The following is a 21,138-nucleotide window of genomic DNA, read 5'->3' on the forward strand; positions in this document are numbered from 1 at the left end:
TGGAACTTCCCAGTCCAAGAGAGATGTACATATTAACGGCTTGAGTCACGGAGGGACTCATGTGGTTGAGACACGACGTCTCGCAGCTGACTCGGTTGATTTCTGGACCCGGTACGTCTGCGCATGTCCTGGTACCTGTTTGTGGTTATCGGTATGTCTGGGCATGTCCCGAAAACAGTGTGGTTGTCGGTATGTCTAGGCGTGTCCCGGTACCGTGATGGTGGTTGCTTGATAGTGGTTCATTCATGTTATAGTCATGTTGTATGTTCACACACTTGAGTCGTGTCACACTTTATTTATTTAATGAAACTGACGTTTGTTGTGTCTGTGTAATTGTCACCTATTTTCGGGTTGGCCTGTGTTAATCCAGGAACCGTATGTAATTGATTTAGAAGCTTTTTGAGGGAGCTGAAACTATTGTAAACCCCCTGGATCATTTAATCTTGCGACGGAATATCCGTCGCAACTGTTGACTTTTAGTTTGACCTGGACAACCACGTGGCCTTTATGAACAGTTATTTGCGACGGAATTTCCGTCGCAAATGTTGACTTTCTCTTTGACCTAACAATAGGCTGTGGGCCCCATGCACAGTGCTTTGCGACGAAATTTCTGTCGCATGCTCAAATTTTGTGACGGATTTTTGCTACGTCTTTGTCCATCGCAAGAATTTAGTTGCTACGGAATTTCCGTCGCAGTATTTGATTTTGCGACGATTATTTGCGACGGCCGAATTACGTCGCAAGACCGTGGCATATTATATATTTGCGACGGTATATCATATTTGCGACGGATTCCGCCGTCGCTATGAAACCATTTTTTTGTAGTGATATTTATACGTATATATTAGTATATTTATACGTATTCGTATACTTATTAGATTGGTATATTTATACGTATTTGTATTATTATCGTATTTTAGGACATGAGTTTTATGAGACGGGTCTAGCTTGTGTGACGGATTGCTTATGCGGATATGCTGTGAGGTAGGTTTATCCTACTCAGTTTCATTGTTGTATTTATTTATTAAATGAGCCTTTTATAATTTAATTGCATTGAGTGAGTCGTATTTCATGTTGTTGGTTTCGACGAGTCGGAATATTTTAGGAAATGGTATCCATGGCATGTTTGGCATGTCATGGTGTATATTGCCAGTCATGCATTTCATATTGTGACAGTTGTGATTGTATATGTTGGAGGATTTGTGTTGTTGTTGTTTTGGAGACGTAAGACGGGTCGGAGACTGTCTTACGCTTAAGTCGCCTCTTGGAGCTTCTCACTCCAAGAGACATGTACACATTAATGGCTTGAGTCACGGAAGGACTCGTGTGGTTGAGACACGACGTCTCGCAGGGGATTCGGTTGGCTTCTTGACCCGGTACGTCTGGGCGTGTCCTAGTACCTATTTGTGGTTATCGGTATGTCTGGGCATGTCCCGAAACCAGTGTGGTTGTCGATATGTCTAGGCGTGTCCCGGTACCCATGGTAGTTGCTTGATAGTGGTTCATTCATGGTATAGTCATGTTGTATGTTCACACACTTTAGTCGTGTCACACTTTATTTATTAAATGAAACTGACGTTTGTTGTGTCTGTGTAATTGTCACCTATTTGCGAGGTGGCTAGTGTCAATCCAGGAACCGTATGCAATTGATTTAGAAGCTATTTGGGGGAGCTGAAACTGTTGAAAACCCCCTGGATCATTTAATCTTGCGACGGAATATCCGTCGCAACTGTTGACTTTTAGTTTGACCTGGACAACCACGTCGCCTTTATGAACAGTGATTTGCGACGGAATTTCCGTCGCAAATGTTGACTTTGTGTTTGACCTCACAATGGGCTGTGGGCCCCATGCACAGTGCTTTGCGACGGAATTTCCGTCGCAGGCACCAATTTTGTGACGGATTTTCGCTACGTCTTTGTCCATCGCAGGAATTTAGTTGCTACGGAATTTCCGTCGCAGCATTTGATTTTGCGACGATTATTTGCGACGGCCGAATTACGTCGCAACACCGTCCCAAATTCTATATTTGCGACGGTATATCCATATTTGCGACGGATTCCGCCGTCGCTATAGACCCTTTTTTTTGTAGTGATATTTATACGTATATATTATTATATTTATACGTATTTGTATACATATTAGATTGGTATATTTATACGTATTTCTATTATTATCGTATTTTAGGACATGGGTTTTGTGAGACAGGCCTAGCTTGTGTGACGGATTGCTTATGCGGATATGCTGTGAGGTAGTTTTATCCTACTCAGTTTCATTGTTATATTTATTTATTAAATGAGTCTTTTATCATTTAATTGCATTGAGTGAGTCGTATTTCATGTTGTTGGTTTCGACAAGTCGGGATATTTTAGGAAATGGTATCCATGGCATGTTTGGCATGTCATGGTGTATATTGTCAGTCGTGCATTTCATATTGTGACAGTTGTGATTGTATATGTTGGAGGATTTGTGTTGTTGTTGTTTTGGAGACGTAAGACGGGTCAGAGACTATCTTACGCTTAAGTCGCCTCTTGGAGCTTCTTTCTCCAAGAGAGATGTACACATTAATGGCTTGAGTCACGGAGGGGCTCGTGTGATTGAGATACGACGTCTCGTAGCGGATCCAGTTGGCTTTTGGACCCGGTACGTCTGGGCGTGTCCTGGTACCCATTTGTGGTTATCGGTATGTCTGGGCATGTCCCGAAGCCAGTGTGGTTGTCGGTATGTCTAGGCGTGTCCCGGTACCATGATGGTAGTTGCTTGATAGTGGTTCATTCATGTTATAGTCATGTTGTATGTTCACACACTTGAGTCGTGTCACAGTTTATTTATTTAATGAAACTGACGTTTGTTGTGTCTGTGTAATTGTCACTTATTTACGGGGTGGCCTGTGTCAATCCAGGAACCGTATGCAATTGATTTAGAAGCTATTTGGTGGAGCTGAAACTGTTGTAAACCACCTGGATCATTTAATCTTGCGACGGAATATCCGTCGCAACTGTTGACTTTTAGTTTGACCTGGACAACCATGTTGCCTTTATGAACAGTGATTTGCGACGGAATTTCCGTCGCAAATGTTGACTTTCTGTTTGACCTGACAACAGGATGTGGGCCCCATGCACAGTGCTTTGCGACGGAATTTCCGTCGCAGGCACCAATTTTGTGACAGATTTTTGCTACGTCTTTGTCCGTCGCAAGAATATAATTGCTACAGAATTTCCGTCGCAGTATTTGATTTTGCGACAATTATTTGCGACGGCCGAATTACGTCGCAAATTCTATATTTGCGACTGTATATCCGTATTTACGACGGATTCCGCCGTCGCTATAGAACCTTTTTTTGTAGTGATATCTATACGTATATATTAGTATATTTATACATATTTGTATACATATTAGATTGGTATATTTATACGTATTTGTATTATTATCGTATTTTAGGAGATGGGTTTTGTGAGACGGGCCTAGCTTGTGTGGCAGATTGCTTATGCGCATATGTTGTGAGGTAGGTTTATCCTACTCAGTTTCATTGTTGTATTTATTTATTAAATGAATCTTTTATCATTTAATTTCATTGAGTGAGTCGTATTTCATGTTGTTGGATTCGACGAGTCGAGATATTTTAGGAAATGGTATCCATGGCATGTTTGGCATGTCATGGTGTATATTGTCTGTCATGCATTTCATATTATGACAATTGTGATTGTATATGTTGGAGGATTTGAATTGTTGTTGTTTTGGACACGTAAGATGGTTGGTAGACCGTCTTACGCTTAAGTCGCCTCTTGGAGCTTCCCACACCAAAAGAGATGTGCACATTAATGGCTTGAGTTATGGAGGGACTCATGTGGTTGAGACACGACGTCTCGCAGGGGATCCGGTTGGGTTCTGGACCCGGTACGTCTGGGCGTGTCCTGGTACCTGCTTGTGGTTATCGATATGTCTGGGCATGTCCCGAAACCAGTGTGGTGTTTGAAATATCTAGGCGTGTCCCGGTACCGTGATGGTGGTTGCTTGATAGTGGTTCATTCATGTTATAGTCATGTTGTATGTTCAAACACTTGAATCGTGTCACACTTTATTTATTTAACGAAACCGACGTTTGTGGTGTCTGTGTAATTGTCACCTATTTCCAGGGTGGCATGTGTCGATCCAGGAACCGTATGTAATTGATTTAGAAGTTTTTTGGGGGAGCTGAAACGGTTGTAAACCCCCTAGATCATTTAATCTTGCGACGGAATATCTGTCGCAACTGTTGACTTTTAGTTTGCCCTGGACAACCACGTGGCCTCTATGAACAGTTGTTTGCGACGGAATTTCCGTCGCAAATGTTACTTTGTGTTTGACCTAACAACAGGCTGTGGGCCCCATGCACAGTGCTTTGCGACGGAATTTCTGTCGCAGGCTCCAATTTTATAACGGATTTTTGCTACGTTTTTGTCCGTCGCAAGAATTTAGTTGCTACGGAATTTCCGTCGCAGCTTTTGATTTTGCGACGATTATTTGCAACGGCCGAATTACGTCGCAAGACCGTCGCAAATTCTATATTTGCGACGGTATATCCGTATTTGCGACGGATTTCGCCGTCGCTATGAAACCTTTTTTTTTGTAGTTATATTTATACGTATATATTAGTATATTTATACATATTTATATACATATTAGATTGGTATATTTATACGTATTTGTATTATTATCGTATTTTAGGACATGGGTTTTATGAGACGGGCCTAGCTTGTGTGACGGATTGCTTATGCTGATATGCTGTGAGGTAGGTTTATCTACTCAGTTTCATTGTTGTATTTATTTATTAAATGGCTCTTTTATCATTAATTGCATTGAATGAGTCGTATTTCATGTTTTTGGTTTCGACGATTGGGGATATTTTAGGAAATGGTATCCATGGCATGTTTGGCATGTCATGGTGTATATTGTCTGTCATGCATTTCATATTGTGACAGTTGTGATTGTATATGTTGGAGGATTTGTGTTGTTGTTTTAGAGACGTAAGACGGTTGGGAGACCGTCTTACGCTTAAGTCGGCTCTTGGAGCTTCCCACTCCAAGAGAGATGTATATATTAATGGTTTGAGTCACGGAGGGACTCGTGTGGTTGAGACACGACGTCTCGCAGGGGATCCGGTTGGCTTCTGGACCCGGTATGTCTGGGCGTGTCCTGGTACCTGTATGTGGTTATCGGTATGTTTGGGCATGTCCCGAAACTAGTGTGGTTGTCGGTATGTCTAGGCGTGTCCCGGTACCGTGATGGTGGTTACTTGATAGTCGTTCATTCATGTTATAGTCATGTTGTATGTTCAAACACATGAGTCGTGTCACACTTTATTTATTTAATGAAACTAACGTTTGTTCTGCCTGTGTAATTGTCACCTATTTCCAGGGTGGCCTGTGTCGATCCAGGAACCGTATGTATTGATTTAGAAGCTTTTTGGGAGAGCTGAAACTGTTGTAAACCCCGTGGATCATTTAATCTTGCGGCGGAATATCCGTCGCAACTGTTGACTTTTTGTTTGACCTGGACAACCACGTGGCCTTTATGAACAGTGATTTGCGACGGAATTCCCATCGCAAATGTTGACTTTCTGTTTGACCTAACAACATGCTGTGGGCCCCATGCACAGTGCTTTGCGGCGGAATTTCCGTCACAGGCTCTAATTTTGTGAGGGATTTTTGCTAAGTCTTTGTCTGTCGCAAGAATTTAGTTGCTACGGAATTTCCGTCGCAGCATTTGATTTTGCGACGATTATTTGCGACGGCCGAATTACGTCGCAAAACCGTCGCAAATTCTATATTTACGACGGTATATCTGTATTTGCGACGGATTCCGCCGTCGCTATGGAACCTTTTTTTTTAGTGATATTTATACGTTTGTATTAGTATATTTATACGTATTTGTATACATATTAGACTGGTATATTTATACGTATTTGTATTATTATCTTATTTTAGGACATGAGTTTTGTGAGACGGGCCTAGCTTGTGTGACGGATTGCTTATGCGGATATGCTGTGAGGTAGGTTTATCCTACTCAGTTTCATTATTGTATTTATTTATTAAATGAGTCTTTTATCATTTAATTGCATTGAGTGAGTCGTATTTCATGTTGTTGGTTTCGACGAGTCGGGATATTTTAGGAAATGGTATCCATGGCATGTTTGGCATGTCATGGTGTATATTTTCTGTCATGCATTTCATATTGTGACAGTTGTGATTGTATATGTTGGAAGATTTGTGTTGTTGTTGTTTTGGAGACGTAAGACGGTTGGGAGACCGTCTTACGCTTAAGTCGCCTCTTGGAGCTTCCCACTCCAAGAGAGATGTACGCATTAATGGCTTGAGTCACGGAGGGACTCGTGTGGTTGAGACACGACGTCTCGCAGGGGATCCGGTTGGCGTCTGGACTCGGTATGTCTGGGCGTGTCCTGGTACCTGTTTGTGGTTATCGGTATGTCTGGGCATGTCCCGAAACCAGTGTGGTTGTCGGTATGTCTAGGCGTGTCCCGGTACCGTGATGGTGGTTGCTTGATAGTGGTTCATTCATGTTATAGTCATGTTGTATGTTCACACACTTGAGTCGTGTCATACTTTATTTATTTAATGAAACTGGCGTTTGTTGTGTCTGTGTAATTGCCCCTGTGTCGATCCATATGATATTTGCGATCATATGGGGGAGCAGTTTAAGTATATGTTGTTTGGACAGCACGCGAGAGACGAGACGAGCTTGATGAGTCATGAGACAAGTCTAGTTGATTAGGAGAGAATAGTTGTCATGAGTTGTACTTTTATTCATTTGTTTATGTTTATGTAAATCATTAAACTTTACATTAATAAAATGTTCTTTGATGGAAGTTTTGAAACTCTAACTCGGGAAACTGAGATGGCAATGCTTCTATTATCTTGGCCGCATAATTGGGGATTTACATTTAGAGGCTACATTAATATCGTCACGTTAAACACACTTCACCCGTACAATCTGCAAAAATGTGTCAATTAAATTCCGAAATATATAAATCAGAAAATAACAACTGCAGATACAATAGAGAAGCAGTTATGCGTAGATTATGATATTTGCATTTAATTCAGTGGTGGGGAACAGTTATATAGTATTGCAAGTAGTGGCTTAGTGGAATAATGGCAAAGGTGGGTAAGTTAGAGTTAGAACTTGAGGTTATTTTGCATTATAAATAGGACTGTAAAACAACAATATAACTCACGTCATCAAAAACAATAACAAGGAATTAAAAAAAAAAAACATAATGGCACAGTTTCAGAGTACTCTTATCGCCAACATCAGGAAACAAACGCCGAGGATAGAGCAAATTGTTGTTCGGGTTATGAGGCTATGGCACAAAAAGTCGGAGTCTAAGCCAGATGACGTGCAAGGAGTGGAACTGATTCTAGTAGACGAAAATGTAAGCATTCTTTTTTTTTTTTAATGATGTTTTCATTGTGAAAAGTAAGTATATAATTAACCAATACCATACTCATGTGTATCAAACAGGGAGACATCATTCATGCAACAATCAACAAGAGGTGGACTAGGATTTTCTTAGAACAACTTAATGAAGGAAGCACATACAAAATCAGAAGGTTCAGCATTTCATCAAACCGAGTGAGACTCGACATGGCAACATATCACCCTTGCAAGATTTGGTTTGAGTACAACACAAGGGTGATACCCATCACTCATGCAGGTTTAGTTTGGTTTCCGGTCAAGTCAAATTGGGTTAGGTAAACCAATTTGGGTTTGGGTTAGGTCAGGTGTGATCCGGATTCATATTGGTCAGGTCATATGCAAATTGGGTTGTTCGAGCCAAACCCAATTTAGGACGAGTTAGGTCATACTAGAATGGGTTGGGCCATGTAAAAATCAATTGTTTTAGGTCAGGCAAAGTATAGTTGGGTTAGGTCAGACTCAATTGGTTTTCGGGTTTATCCTAAACGATTTCAAATTCTGGTCAATCCAGAAATCTCCATTAATTAATTAAAAAATATAATTTTGCAATATAATTATAATACAAATGGTGAAAGTAAAGCTTAAAATTAAAAATAACATGATTACAACCATAGATCTATGCATTTCAACTGGAAATATACAATGCTTTAATACACAACTATAGATCCGGGTTTTAGCCAAGTAGAAATAGAATTCCATTTAACAAATTTCCACATGCAAGTCAAAAAACTCAGATTATTAACTTTTTTCGATATAGGTCTAAGTTTTTCTGGAAATAGAAAACATAGTATAATAACAAATTTCCACATGTATGTTGATTATTTTAGCTAATTCGAGTAAATATGTTAGATCATCAATTACATGTCGATTTTTTAATCTAAATGACCTCAAATTTTTATGGACAGATTTGTTTTTTATGAAAAAAAAAACATAATTTTAATTGTCCGAAATTAAAGAAATACAAAAAATTCATTCACTCATAACAAAATTTAAAAGATGAATAAAGAAAATATGGATTAAAAGTTAACATACTAGAAATTCGCATCTAAATTAATATTCCAAGCATCCATGATGTTGTTTACTACATTTGGAATCCTTCACCTTCTTCATGGATTATAATCTTCATGAGGGAAAAAGAGGGAGGCGGCGATATTTTTGATAATCTTCATGAGGGAGCATGAGGGAGGCGACGGGTTGTGTGAGTTTTAGTGTGAGACGGAGTGTTTTATTCAGAGAGTGAGTAAGTGAGAGAGGGAGAGAAATAAGGAGGCGTTGTAATGAAGAGAAGACGGGAAATGTAGGGTTTTGTGGGGGGGGGGGGGGGGGGGGTAGGATGTATTTATATGAAGGAACCATTTAGGATTTAAAGTGCATTTGGGCTGGACGGTCCAACTACGAATATGGGCCATTCTTAATTGTATAAGTCTATTATGTAAATCGTGTGGCCTGTTTATGCATGTTAGGGATTTATTTACATACGGTCCAAAACTTTGACGATTTTAAAAAGTACATGATTTAAATATCGTTTTGACATAATTTTTCTATGACTTTACGCTTGACGAATATAGATGATCCGATAACACAAAGAAACTTGGTGATTACAGAAAGTACGCAACAATCAATGTCAAATCCCCGAGAACAGCTCTCAGACGTTACGAACGATACTCCTTTATTTTATTTTATTAATATTTTAATATATATTTTACAAATATTTACTTTATTATTTGCGCTGTTAAAAATTTTATAATATGGCATTACCAATTGTCAAAATTTCAGTTTCTCATACCCCATCCCATTGAAGGAGAAGAAGAAGAAGAAGAAGAAGAAGAAGAAGAAGAAGAAGAAGAAGAAGAAGAAGAAGAAGAAGAAGAAGAAGAAGAAGAAGAAGAAGAAGAAGCGTACGTGAACAGATAGCCATCACAACACTGGTTACACCGCCAACTAATGTTTCTATTGATCCTAATTCGGCATATGCAAACGCTCTTATTCTAAGCCCTAATCAGTTATGGGCGAAAACGGCAAAAGAAAAAAGACAGTCGTGTTCCACTAAAAAATGTGCTGCCATTGTAAGAAAAAAGACAGTCCCATCGCTGTTTGTTTTGCGATGATGATAAACAAGAGTCAAGGTCAGTCTATATCTCAGGTCAGCATCTATCTTCCAAGACCGGTGTTTAGTCATGACCAACTTTATGTGGCACTTTCCAGGGTCACACGAAAAGAAGGTTTGAAAATTCTAATTTGTGATTCAGATATGCGTACATCTACTACGACTGCTAATGTAGTCTATCATGAAATTTTTCAATTTTTAGAATAATTTTCATATGTTAAAATAGATTATTAAATTCTTTTTCTTTATTTGGCTGTAAAGTTTTTTATGTATGCAAATTGTATCAATAGTATATTACGTTGTGTCCGCTCAAACCATTGCATTTGAACACGTATTTGAAACAAGTGTAAACATTAATCATGTCAATCACTTATTTAGAAATATTAGATAATTATAATAGAAATGCAAAAAAAAATATTCATAAAAAAACATTCATACAGACCTAAATACATACCCGTGCAATTTTGCACGGGTTTAAAACTAGTTATTATTACGGTTATTTCCCATGGTACCCTCGAATTTTAGCGAATTACACATGGTACCCCTCATTTTAAGTTTCTACATATGATACCCCTGTATTTACCTTTTTCTTTGCCAGAATACCATTGGGTAAACTTCCGTCATAGCACCGTTAAATCTATGACTTATAATACCTTTTTTTTTTTCTCGTTATCTAATACACTAATCCTTATTATCTAACAAATAAACACACATCAAACCTAATCTCACTCATCCCTCACTACCACCACACCATCACCACTAGACTCCGACGACCACCACGCGCACCACCAAGCACCCCTGACTAACCATGCACAAGTCGGCCCCAACCCACCCCTACCACTCAAAATCCTTATCACAACCAAATAACATTTGAGCCCTTCCGTCACAACTCCCAACCATCGATAAACACCATATCATCGTCGTTGTTCTTCCTTCCCCACCACTACTGTACTCAAATTAGGCCGACAAAGACAATTCCCGACTCAAAATCATCCGTTTAGGCCATTTTCGCGATTAGTTCTTCAAAATTCTACTCAATTTTTTGTAGATCTAAAATTAAAATCACATTTTTTTATGAGCTTAAAATAACTAACCCGATGGAGAAGGGATGTGCGGTTTGGGGTGGGCTTGATGGAGAAGGGATATGGGGTCTGGGTGGGCTTATGGACGACGACAATACGCTAGAGTGACTCGCCGAGGAAGGGAAGCAGTGGTCGGATTTGTGTCGAGGTGGCCGAAACCAATGGTGTTTCTTGGTGGGAGGTGGAGGGATGATTATGATGGTGGGAGAAAAGTAAGATGATGTGGTAGCTAATTTGGTGTTGGGCGAAATACAGGACGCGTGCACGACCTCTGTCGGAGCTCTGGTGTCTGGCGACGAATGGTGGTCGTCGGAGTCTGATGGTGATGGTGTGGTGGTAGTGGGGGATGAGTAAGATTAGGTTTGAGGTTTGTTTAATTGTTGGATAACATATAAGGATTAGTGTATTAGATTAAAACAAATAACAAAAAATGGCATCCCAAATCATAGGTTTAACCGGGTGATAACGGAAATTTACTAAAAGGGTATTCTGTGAAAAAAAAGGTAAACACAAGGATACCATATGTAGAAACTTAAAATGAGGGGTACCATGTGTAATCCTGAAAAATTTCCGTTATTATTATTATTATCCTTTCTTAATTTAGTCACTTTGAACGTTAGGTCAGCTCCCATTTCGATAGAACGAGGAACACGATTCACATGAACAATCCACTGCTCATATGGTAGTACAATATACGATGGGTTGATATTCAAAATTCTTGTCACCTCTTTATAACACTAATAACAATATTTTTTTTTTTTTTCTGGAAGTAAGAAACGTAAATAGCATCATCCGGTTTAGTGTTCACCTCTCACACCCTATATCTAATCGACACCGTTATCTACCTCCACCATATACACTCCGTAACAAATACGAAGTAAAATTAAGGCACTGTAATACGAAGTAAAATTAAGGAACTCAACAACTCAGTACGAATCAGCAAATTAAAATGAAATCAAAATAAGCCGCTTGAGTTACTCGAGTAGTCCCCCTCCATACTTTCACTACCTTTTTCTAACCTAATCGTACCATAAAAAAAAATAAAGGTAAAAACAACAAAACAATCTCAATTATTTTATCACCGCAATCATCCTCTCAGGTCGTTCCTCTTTCACCGGAACTAAACGCAAAAACGACACCGTTTCCTCATTATTACATCCCTGTTTTTCCGTCGAAAATCGAGTCCCACAACTGGAGTCGGGTTTGTCTATAATGCGCAGTGATATTCCGAGTTACTCCGGGTTGCGATGAGAGGTTCGCCGGTGAGTCGCCGAGCCGTTCAGCGATTCCGGCAACTCGCCTTTTCGTCCGTCGGATCCGTTAAAATCAAGCTACTGCTTGGATTCTGCATCGTATTCGCTTTGATCTTGCTCGCTTCTCGTGCTTCTTCTTTCGCGCGTTGGAAAAACCCTCACTCTTTCGTCCTTCAAGATGATAATAATGATAATGATAATAATATTCACAGGTATATATATTTCATTACTCGTTAATTTTGTCGCATTAGTATTTGACGTTAGGGTACATAATTTTTCAGGAGAGAATGCAATAGAGATAGCTGTACAAAATCGAAAACTTAGTCTCGGCCACTGATTGCGTTATTTTATGAGCTTGTTGACATATTTTTGTATTGTTGAGGTAGGTTAATTCTGGAATTTGGCTTAAAATGGACGATTATGCTCAATAATAATGTTACTATTATTGGTATTATTATTGCTAATTTCACTTGTTTTGTTGATGTTGCTTATCGGATTCTGTTTGATACGAGTATTTATTAATGCATAGGTCTGCCTCAGAATCTAGGTAGTGGGAAGAATTGGAATTGCTAATTTTGGTGTCGTGTTGATGATACTGTAAATGTTATGCTGTGCTCTTATAAGTGAAGATTTTTGTCTCACATCAGCCTTTTAAGGAGATTGGAGTTAGATTTCAAATTCATTACACAAAGCAATTGTCTAGTAAATCAAATCACAGTGTTACTTCATTAACCAAATGTTCGTTTCGTTTGGATGATTATACACTTTGACGTTGTTTTGATTGGATGATTTGGAAGGAAAAGGGAGTGATATAATTTTCCTTACAACAACAACAACAACGTCAGAGCCTTAATCCCAAAATGATTTGGGGAGTGATATAATTTTCCTTATTTGGATAAAAAAAATGGATTGGAGGGAAATCGAGGGATCCACTTTCCCTATTTCAAGCCAAAGTAAAATCTTTCTAACATAGAAAACATTTGGAGAAAAAACTTATTTACTCCATTCTCCAAACCCTCCCTCTCCTTTCCCTCCGCCCCCTACTCTCCCCGCCTTTTTCCTCCTAAAAGTATATGCAGACAAACTCTTTATGTTAGCTTTTGCACCTAGAAGTACATATATGAAGATTAAAACTAGACATGGCAAATTGGGTATTCTTGGCTTCAACAGACATTTTGGTTATACTTGCATTCAGTTATGTTCCAATTGTGATATTATTGAGCCATTTTGAGATGTGGGTCAGTTCAGTGCTGGTAAACTTTGGATTGGATTCGGATCGGGCCAATTTGAGCTAGGGGTCATGTTTGTAGTATTCTATCAAGTGCAGATCAGGTCGGGTCATTTTTGCTAAATCTAGTTGAAATGGGTGTATATATTAGTCTAGGCGAAATTATACTAGACTTCAGTTTTCAGGATGGTATGAAAGTAGTCTCGATTGCTGAGAATGGATCAAATTTTTTTGTGTTTCGCAATATTTGACGGTGTAGCTAGTAGAGTATATGATGTTGGAGTAACTCCATCCATGAGCTAAATATGAGTAACTCAGAGTCGCTACATAGATTTATGAGCTAACCTCCTCCAAACTACTTTTCAGTGTTCCCCAATTGTAAGCCAACATATATTCTACATGAATGAATCTTAGTTCTTTGTGAAGCAAATTATAAGTTTGCACAGACGAAGATTTTTTTTGCTCTAATGCAAGCATTTCCAAACCTTCCATTTTTTACTCAATTTTGAGTTACTCTTAGTTCGTGGATTCTTTTTAATGGTGGTTAGATGGACTCTGATTGATGCCTGATTGGTTTGGTCAAAAGGTAAATCCGATTTGTAATTTTTGAACAACTAATCATTGTATAAATAGCAAGTAGTGAAGGGTTCGATTTATAGTAAACACTTGAATCAGGTTTGGTCTCTGTCAATTACGGAGTAAGATTTTTTGGATGGATAGAAGAAGATTGGAGTAGTGAACACACTAAAAACCTTAGTTATTTTATCTAGCTAGCTATCTTGCATGTATTTAGTGTGCTATGCCTGCATGGAAAGATATATTTGCCCTGTGAATATCTTGTGTTCAGCTTCGTTGTCTATTTTTAGCTAAAAATAACAGCATATGTTTTCTTGCAAAGCTTTCAGTACCATAGTGTCCGCATTGTGCATGAGTAGCTGTGTGTTGACATGGTTATATTTGAATTTCAGGAAGGGATACACGCTCTTAATTAACACCTGGAAACGAAATGATCTTTTGAGGAAGTCAATCTCTCACTATGCCGAGTGTCCCAGACTTGACTCCATACACATTGTATGGAGTGAGCCCGACCCACCATCAGAGTCTCTTGCCAATTATTTGGAGCATATTGTCCATGAAAACACCAAAGATGGACATGAGATAGAAGTTAAATTTGACATTAATAAAGAAGACAGTCTGAACAATAGATTTAAAGAGAACAGAGATCTGAAAACGGATGTGGTCTTTTCAATTGATGATGATGTCATACTCCCTTGCTCGTCTGTGGAACTTGCCTTTAGCATTTGGCTGAGTGCTCCTGATACAATGGTGGGATTTGTGCCACGTATGCACTGGGTGGATAAATCTGTATGCCGTTCTCTTATCAATTGTAACATTTGCTTTGAACTTGTGAACTTCCATTATTCTCTGTATATTCGCGATTATGTCATCCGTATCAAATTAAAATATTTGATGTGTATCCGCTAAGTTGTAATTTCTCTGCAGGAAAATAGCAAGGACTACTATGTTTATGGAGGTTGGTGGTCTGTTTGGTGGATGGGGACTTATAGTATGGTTCTATCGAAGGCGGCATTTTTCCACAAGAAATATCTCGCGATGTACACAAATGAGATGTCAGCATCCATTAAAGAATATGTTACCCTGAATAGGTATTTTGGCTGTATCTGGGCCTTAATCATTTTTTTAATTGTAGAGCAAGGGTTCTTGGTTTGATTTGTATTTGCTCCCTCCATTTATCTAATTCACTACATTTGCTTTTGGATCGAATTTTAGGATATGTGAGTGAAGATTGATCCTTGCAATTACACAAGTGTTTTTGTAGGTTATTTCTTACACAAAGTGGAAATGTAGTAAATTGATTTTGATGTCTGAAAAAGTAATAATGTACTGAATTCAAAATGAATAGATGGAGCATGTTTCCTGCTTTAGGTTCCGACTTGCTTTCAACAATTTCCTGACATTGTTTGAATGACTGTCTATGCAGAAATTGTGAAGATATTGCAATGTCCTTTCTTGTTGCAAATGCAAGTAGTGCACCTCCTATATGGGTGAAAGGTGACCGAAATATCTTTTATCTTAAATATTCAAACTGGTGCTTGTTTTCTAAATCGGCTGCTTATTAGTAATGTAAATTTCTCTTTTGATTGAGGATTCTGTTTTATCCTATAGCCGCCACATCATTTATTAATCTGTTAAATGTTCATATCTCTCTTGTTTAATGATCTCCTTTCCGATGTTTAGATTTTAGACTTCAAACCCATCACCGTTTACACTGACGCATTGGCTAATTTTTTAACAGTCATGAAAGAGTGCTTTCCGGTAACTTCGTTACCAACTTACCAAGTCGCCCTGCTCACTTTCTGCTGTGTGCATGCAAGTTTATTGTTTGCCGTTTCAGAAATGTGATCTGGTGACTCTTCAAAATGATTTTTTTTTTGCTCTGATTGCCTTGGTGTAAATGTAGTGCCGTCTTGGTTCGCTGCAATTTTTATTCTGCCAATTTTGGTAATATCAAGGGAAAATTCCACTTTTGCCTTGAGGTGTGGTTACATTTTGTTGGTGTGAGTTTAGAGTTATTCCTGCTTGGGTAACCCCAAGTTTTTTGGGGGGAAAATTCACTGTGGTGAATTCGAGTTTTGCAAAAAAACAAAAAAAAAAAAAAAAAAAAAAAAAAAAAAAATACACTATTATCATTATGCTTGATGATATTTGTTACTTGGATGAGTTTTTGATGATATTACACCCTAGGTCATCAAAGTAGCAATACCTCAAACTTTATGGCATGGAAGTGAATTAGCTCAGACCTCAGGACACCGAACTGAATTTTTCTAGTTCTCATATTTTGTGGTTGCTATGTCTCTGTGATGCTACAAGCAAATTTTTCTTACCTTTAAACCTAAAACTATCGTTTCTGTGATGCTACAGGCAAAATATTTGAGATTGGTTCCACAGGAATCAGTAGCTTGGGAGGTCACAGCCAGAAAAGGACAGAATGCGTTAACAGGTTTGTAGCTGAGTTTGGTAGAATGCCGTTGGTTTCAACTTCGATTAAAGTTGTTGACAGTCGAAACACCTGGTTTTGGTGAAGTGGTGTTTCATTTTACACTTCTTCATTTTGTTTGCATAGTTAAGGAATCCCCAATATTCTTGTTAGGTCGATATTCCACTTCCATGAATGATTACTTGATACTCATTAGTAAATTTTCGAGTAGTTAGGATTTATCAATATTAGAAGATCAATTTCTTCTGCTGTAATAACATTCAAGCTATTACAGATAACTGTAATTTTTGTTTTTCGAGCTCTTAAGTTTTACTCTTGCTGGGTTAGGCTCCAGTTTGCCTTCAGAGAGCTAACAGCAGTCTGTTTAGAATATATGTCAAAATACTACCTGAAATGAATCAGATTTTACGGTTGTGTTTAATTATGTAACTTGGTTTACAACAAGTTATTCTAAGTATTTGCATGTGTTGATCGAGAAATTAGACTTGGGGACAATTGGGGTAGGAGACTTGTAATCTTTTCGGAACTGTACCAAAAAGATTTTACGAAGGCAACCTAGGAATCAGGGAACCGGGTTGTCTGTGATTGTTGTAGTCCCTTTTTTTTATAGAGGTCCTGTAATTATCTAAAAGGGCTTGTAGGCACAAGTGAAAGGAAAGCAGTGTTGTCTGTCATTAATCATAAATCATAATTGAATTTTTTTTTTTCTTTCTTTTGAAAGCTAAAAAGCATGCGCTGAAGTATACAAGTTTTATTTGGTGAAGACGGGGATCATCTCATGCGTCAATGATTCAATGCACAAATTTTAGTGAGTCGAACAAAGGATAAAGATCTCAAGTGCCATTTTGTTTATAAATTGAACACCCGCCAATTTAGTTTACGGAAAATAAACCCTCATGATCTCATCCCTGCCTCCATCAACCTTTTACATGCCTCATTCCTCCCAGCATCCAGCGAGTCAATTGGCGCAATTCACTCCCCTAAACGACCCCTTGACCACCACCATCCAATGCCTGAAGAGAGCGCTACAATGTGTAGGAAACTGCTTAGGTGCTACTTGGCTGTTCACATATGGAAGTGCAACTCTGTTGCTTGTGCGTAGACAATTCAATTGAGTATGCAAGTTCAGGGTGCAGAAGCTTGCCAGTGGCCACACGTTTAGACAAGTAGAGGAGTCAAGGGTGTGGAGTCTGGGTTACGGTGGGTTACAGTCAAAATTACGTAATTGACAATGTAGCAAGCAAGTAAATTTAACAAAATTACAGCATTTGATCAGCAGCCACAACCAACCATCAGATGGACAGTTTTTCAAAGATCACCCGCCTGCCACTTGCCACCAGTAGCAAGGAATGTCTTGCGCAAGGATTTCTGAAGGACGTCTAACATTGCACAAACACATTTCATTTTCTAAAACTAAAAATTCATACCCAGGTCAATGAAACCACATAGCAATTTAACAAAATTCAAACTAGACTATATAATCCAACATTTTAAAGGGAAATAAATTACTTGCTAGTCCAATCTAGCTCAACAAAAGTGAAAACATCCTAATAGTAGAGTTGCGGCATGATACTAGACAGCTTAGTCAAATAGACTGAAACCCAAGTCTTCATCAGACTCATCAACAGGCTCGTCCTTCTTCTCCTCCTCTTTGGAGGCACCACCTCCTGAAGCACCAGCATCAGCAGCTGCAACTGGAGCAGCAGCCACAGCAAACTTGCTTGGATCCTGTACAGAGTACACCCATTTAGATCATCAAGAATTTGAGAGTCGTGTCACATCGTTTTCAAGTCGATGGTCTCAATTTTATGTAATGTGTAACCAAACCACAAACTAAAAAATAATCTGACGAGACTACCAAAAGATGAGAATTAGAAATCTTTGAAAATGTCTCAAAAAGAAAACAAGTAGAAGTGTATACCTTGAGGTATTCCTTGACTTGCTCAGCCTGAGGGAAGTCGTACTCAGTAGCAACAGCAATGGCCAAAACATTCTTGTAGCCATTGATAAACATGTGAGGAGCAGCAGCCAGAGTTGGGTATGAGATACCGAGGGCAAGAGCAGTGACCATTGACAAACCACTGGCAAACTTTGCAAGGAGGTCTTCTTCAGTCAGGTCAAGGACATCAGGGCTGAAGATTGAACCATTGTCATAAACAGACTCGATGTTCAATCCATATGAAAAGGGCCTGATTCCGAGCTTGGCAAGTAAGGCTGCCTCAGAGGAGCCCACCTTTTCACCCTTCCTGATAAGTTCAACAGGGGTTATGATTTCAACAGTTCCCTTGTTAATCTTGGTGGGAATGTTGAGAACCTGGCACAGAGGGTGAATGTCAGTTTTTTGGTAAAAGAAATTGATTAGATGTATTGATAGTCTCACAATTCTTTTCTGTTTTAAGATGCAATGTTATTGTATAAAAAAGGCAAGAGAGAAACCTGGAAGAAAGAAGTCTGGGATGGGTCGAGACCAGTGTTGCCTGGTGGGACAACAACATCAATTGGAGCAACAAGACCAACACGAGCAGGAGCGCCAACCTACTCATTTGAAACAATTAGTTGAATAAAATTATACAATTTCCCATTATGGATCTACTCCAAATTAAGAACTATTAAAATGACGAGTCACCAAATTAATTATGTAAACCAATTGGAAGTGACATTATTTTCCAGCATTCTAAAATTAAAAGAAGTACAAATACTATTGAGAATACATAATGAAATGTAGGAAACTTGAACCAGGTTAATTTACACAAACCTAAGCATTTCATATACAGCATTAGGCAGTTATCCTAAAGCATATATAGGCCAGTAAATAGATTACAGATTCTCTACATTTCCTAATCTATCTATTTCATATAAATCGAAACGTTAACGAAATATGCAAATTGAACATCAAAATACAGGCACATCCGATTATACAACAAACATGATACAAACAGTAATAAGAATAACAAGAGAAGATACCTACCTTGTATTTGGCAATCTCCTCCCTGACTTCCTTCAAATCACCCTTAGTGAAGATCAACCCAACATTTCCAACCAACAAAGTAACAAGATTGAGAAGATCAGAGTTACCAGTCCTTTCAGCATGAAGCTTGATTGTTCTCTTCATCATAGTATTCTTACCCATCAAAACAACTGAATCTCCCCTTAAACCCTTACGAATACCTTGAAGTTGGGTTGACCCCACATTATCAGCTGAAGCAATAAGAACCTGACTGAATTCATCCAACAAGTTGCACAATTTCTGGTCGTATGCGATCTTCTTCTCTGCCTTGGTTGGTTTCACTGCCATTTCTGCTTCTACTGATGTTTGTCTAAAATACAAGTAAGTTAGTGTAAATTATACAACAACAAAAACGAGGGCCAGGACTAAGCGATGAAGGATGCTTTGTCAAGGCGGACAACGATAGAGTGTCGTCTCTTTAACCTCCTTTTTGGGGATTTTGGTGGTGTGGTGACTGTTTATTTAGAACCCTAAATTTGGGATTGTGCTGCGGTAAGAGATGGGGTATGGAAATGAGGGCTTTTATATTGCTGCTACAACTCATTTTAGGGTTTTGGTTGGCCTGTTTAGCCTTGTGGGCTTCAGATGCACACTCAGATACAGACCAAAAAACCATGTTCCACCTACTTGGGCTACTCTGTTGTCTAACTATTCATTTTCCAAACAGTAACTCTCCTATAAAATCGTCCTATAGCATAAGACGGATTCAATAAGAGAGATACCCAATAAAAAAGAGCTTAAATAAAAGAGACTAGATTTTGTGCCCGTGCGTTGCACGGGTTTAAAATTTGTCTTTTCTTTAATTTTTATGGACCTTTCAATATCATTTTAAATGATACGTAACAGTTGTGTTTCAATTACTCAAATAAGGTACTTTGTACCGTTTTCCCAAATTTTCGAAATTAATTTTAAACTAAATAACTATGTCAAACAATAACACATTGGATTTGCACGATTTTCTCATATATCGTAAAACTAAGACTCATGCTTGTTTACTTGCACATAGTCTTATAACTTGGACTCTGTTGGTCCGGCACTTAAAATTTTGTTTTTGTTTTTTACTATCAAATCAATTTTTAATTTCTACTTTTCTATGCCAGATAATAAAAAAGATAATAAAAGAGCCCGTAGTTACTGTGTAAGACGGTCCATAATAAAAAAACATAACCTATTAAATTGCGCATAATTACAGTATAACTAACATGTAAATTATTCAACATTAAATTAAGGGTATTGCTCTTTCATGTACATAATTTACTCAATCATGTACATGAATTACTATTTTCCCCTTTTCATTTCAATACCTCTCCTTTTCAATTCCCTGTTTAATTCAATTTTTCTCCATTTTCACTTCCCCCCTCCTCCACCCAACCACTACCTCTGCCGCCAACCACCACCCTCCGTTCCTGCCCCACAAGGCCACAACGTGCCACCCCTCCGCCCACCCATCCCGCACCATTTTTAGCAAATTCCTGGACTGCAATACGGATATCATTGAACAACTAAGGTACATGAAATCTGCAATGTAGTGACGCGAGGGAAACAAATGAAACTGACTAATGACAAATGAGAATTACCCTTGACAAATGAGTAACTTTTGCGTGAAATTGATTGAGTTTAGCAAGGTAACAAAGTGCAAGGAAAATAAAATTTACAAGTTGATGATAGACTATGAGAACTTCAGTCATGTACACCAAATTTTTCAATTGAATCCAATAAAACTATTAAAACCCTAATTAAAGATAAAATTAATGAATTCGATAAATCCACCAAAAATTACTACTGTATAATTTATTGATAGAATGCGTAGTTATTTGTTCGATCATTCATAATTGAAAATTTGAGAGAATTTTGATCAAGTTTGGGGAGAACAGGAGGAGAGAAAATTTTGGTTATTTGGATGGGAGGAAGGGCAGTGTTTGAAAACATTATGAAAAAAAATCTATGAAAGAGTAAATGTTGTCCATGAAAG

General features: G+C 38.4%; 2 protein-coding genes across 2 annotated transcripts; one reads left to right on the forward strand and one right to left on the reverse strand.

Moving 5' to 3' along the window:
* Window positions 1–11,630: 11,630 nt before the first annotated feature.
* LOC141605409 (glycosylinositol phosphorylceramide mannosyl transferase 1) lies at window positions 11,631–16,581 on the forward strand. The gene is made up of 5 exons (XM_074424153.1): window positions 11,631–12,124; window positions 14,109–14,505; window positions 14,644–14,807; window positions 15,143–15,213; window positions 16,084–16,581. Exons 1-5 carry the CDS (start codon window positions 11,907–11,909, stop codon window positions 16,242–16,244), a joined length of 1,011 nt encoding a protein of 336 aa, XP_074280254.1. The 5' UTR covers window positions 11,631–11,906; the 3' UTR covers window positions 16,245–16,581.
* Window positions 16,582–17,544: 963 nt separating this feature from the next.
* On the reverse strand, window positions 17,545–19,665 carry LOC141605416 (large ribosomal subunit protein uL10-like). The gene is made up of 4 exons (XM_074424166.1): window positions 19,128–19,665; window positions 18,596–18,694; window positions 18,081–18,473; window positions 17,545–17,887 (listed from the first exon to the last, which is right to left on the reverse strand). Exons 1-4 carry the CDS (start codon window positions 19,452–19,454, stop codon window positions 17,741–17,743), a joined length of 966 nt encoding a protein of 321 aa, XP_074280267.1. The 5' UTR covers window positions 19,455–19,665; the 3' UTR covers window positions 17,545–17,740.
* Between the last annotated feature and the right edge of the window lie 1,473 nt (window positions 19,666–21,138).

Source organism: Silene latifolia, chromosome 1 (assembly GCF_048544455.1).
Source record: "Silene latifolia isolate original U9 population chromosome 1, ASM4854445v1, whole genome shotgun sequence".
Taxonomy (NCBI): domain Eukaryota; kingdom Viridiplantae; phylum Streptophyta; class Magnoliopsida; order Caryophyllales; family Caryophyllaceae; genus Silene; species Silene latifolia.

What these genes read in the sequence shown, in the direction of transcription:
- LOC141605409 (XM_074424153.1), top strand. Translation starts at nt 11,907, where the DNA reads ATGAGAGGTTCGCCGGTGAGTCGCCGAGCCGTTCAGCGATTCCGGCAA. An exon ending in AATGATAATAATATTCACAG is followed by an intron (nt 12,125 to 14,108) that starts GTATATATATTT and finishes TTTGAATTTCAG; the next exon opens with GAAGGGATACACGCTCTTAA. An exon ending in GAATATGTTACCCTGAATAG is followed by an intron (nt 14,808 to 15,142) that starts GTATTTTGGCTG and finishes CTGTCTATGCAG; the next exon opens with AAATTGTGAAGATATTGCAA.
- LOC141605416 (XM_074424166.1), bottom strand. Translation starts at nt 19,454, where the DNA reads ATGGCAGTGAAACCAACCAAGGCAGAGAAGAAGATCGCATACGACCAG. An exon ending in AGGAGATTGCCAAATACAAG is followed by an intron (nt 18,695 to 19,127) that starts GTAGGTATCTTC and finishes TCAAATGAGTAG; the next exon opens with GTTGGCGCTCCTGCTCGTGT. An exon ending in AAGTCAAGGAATACCTCAAG is followed by an intron (nt 17,888 to 18,080) that starts GTATACACTTCT and finishes TACTCTGTACAG; the next exon opens with GATCCAAGCAAGTTTGCTGT.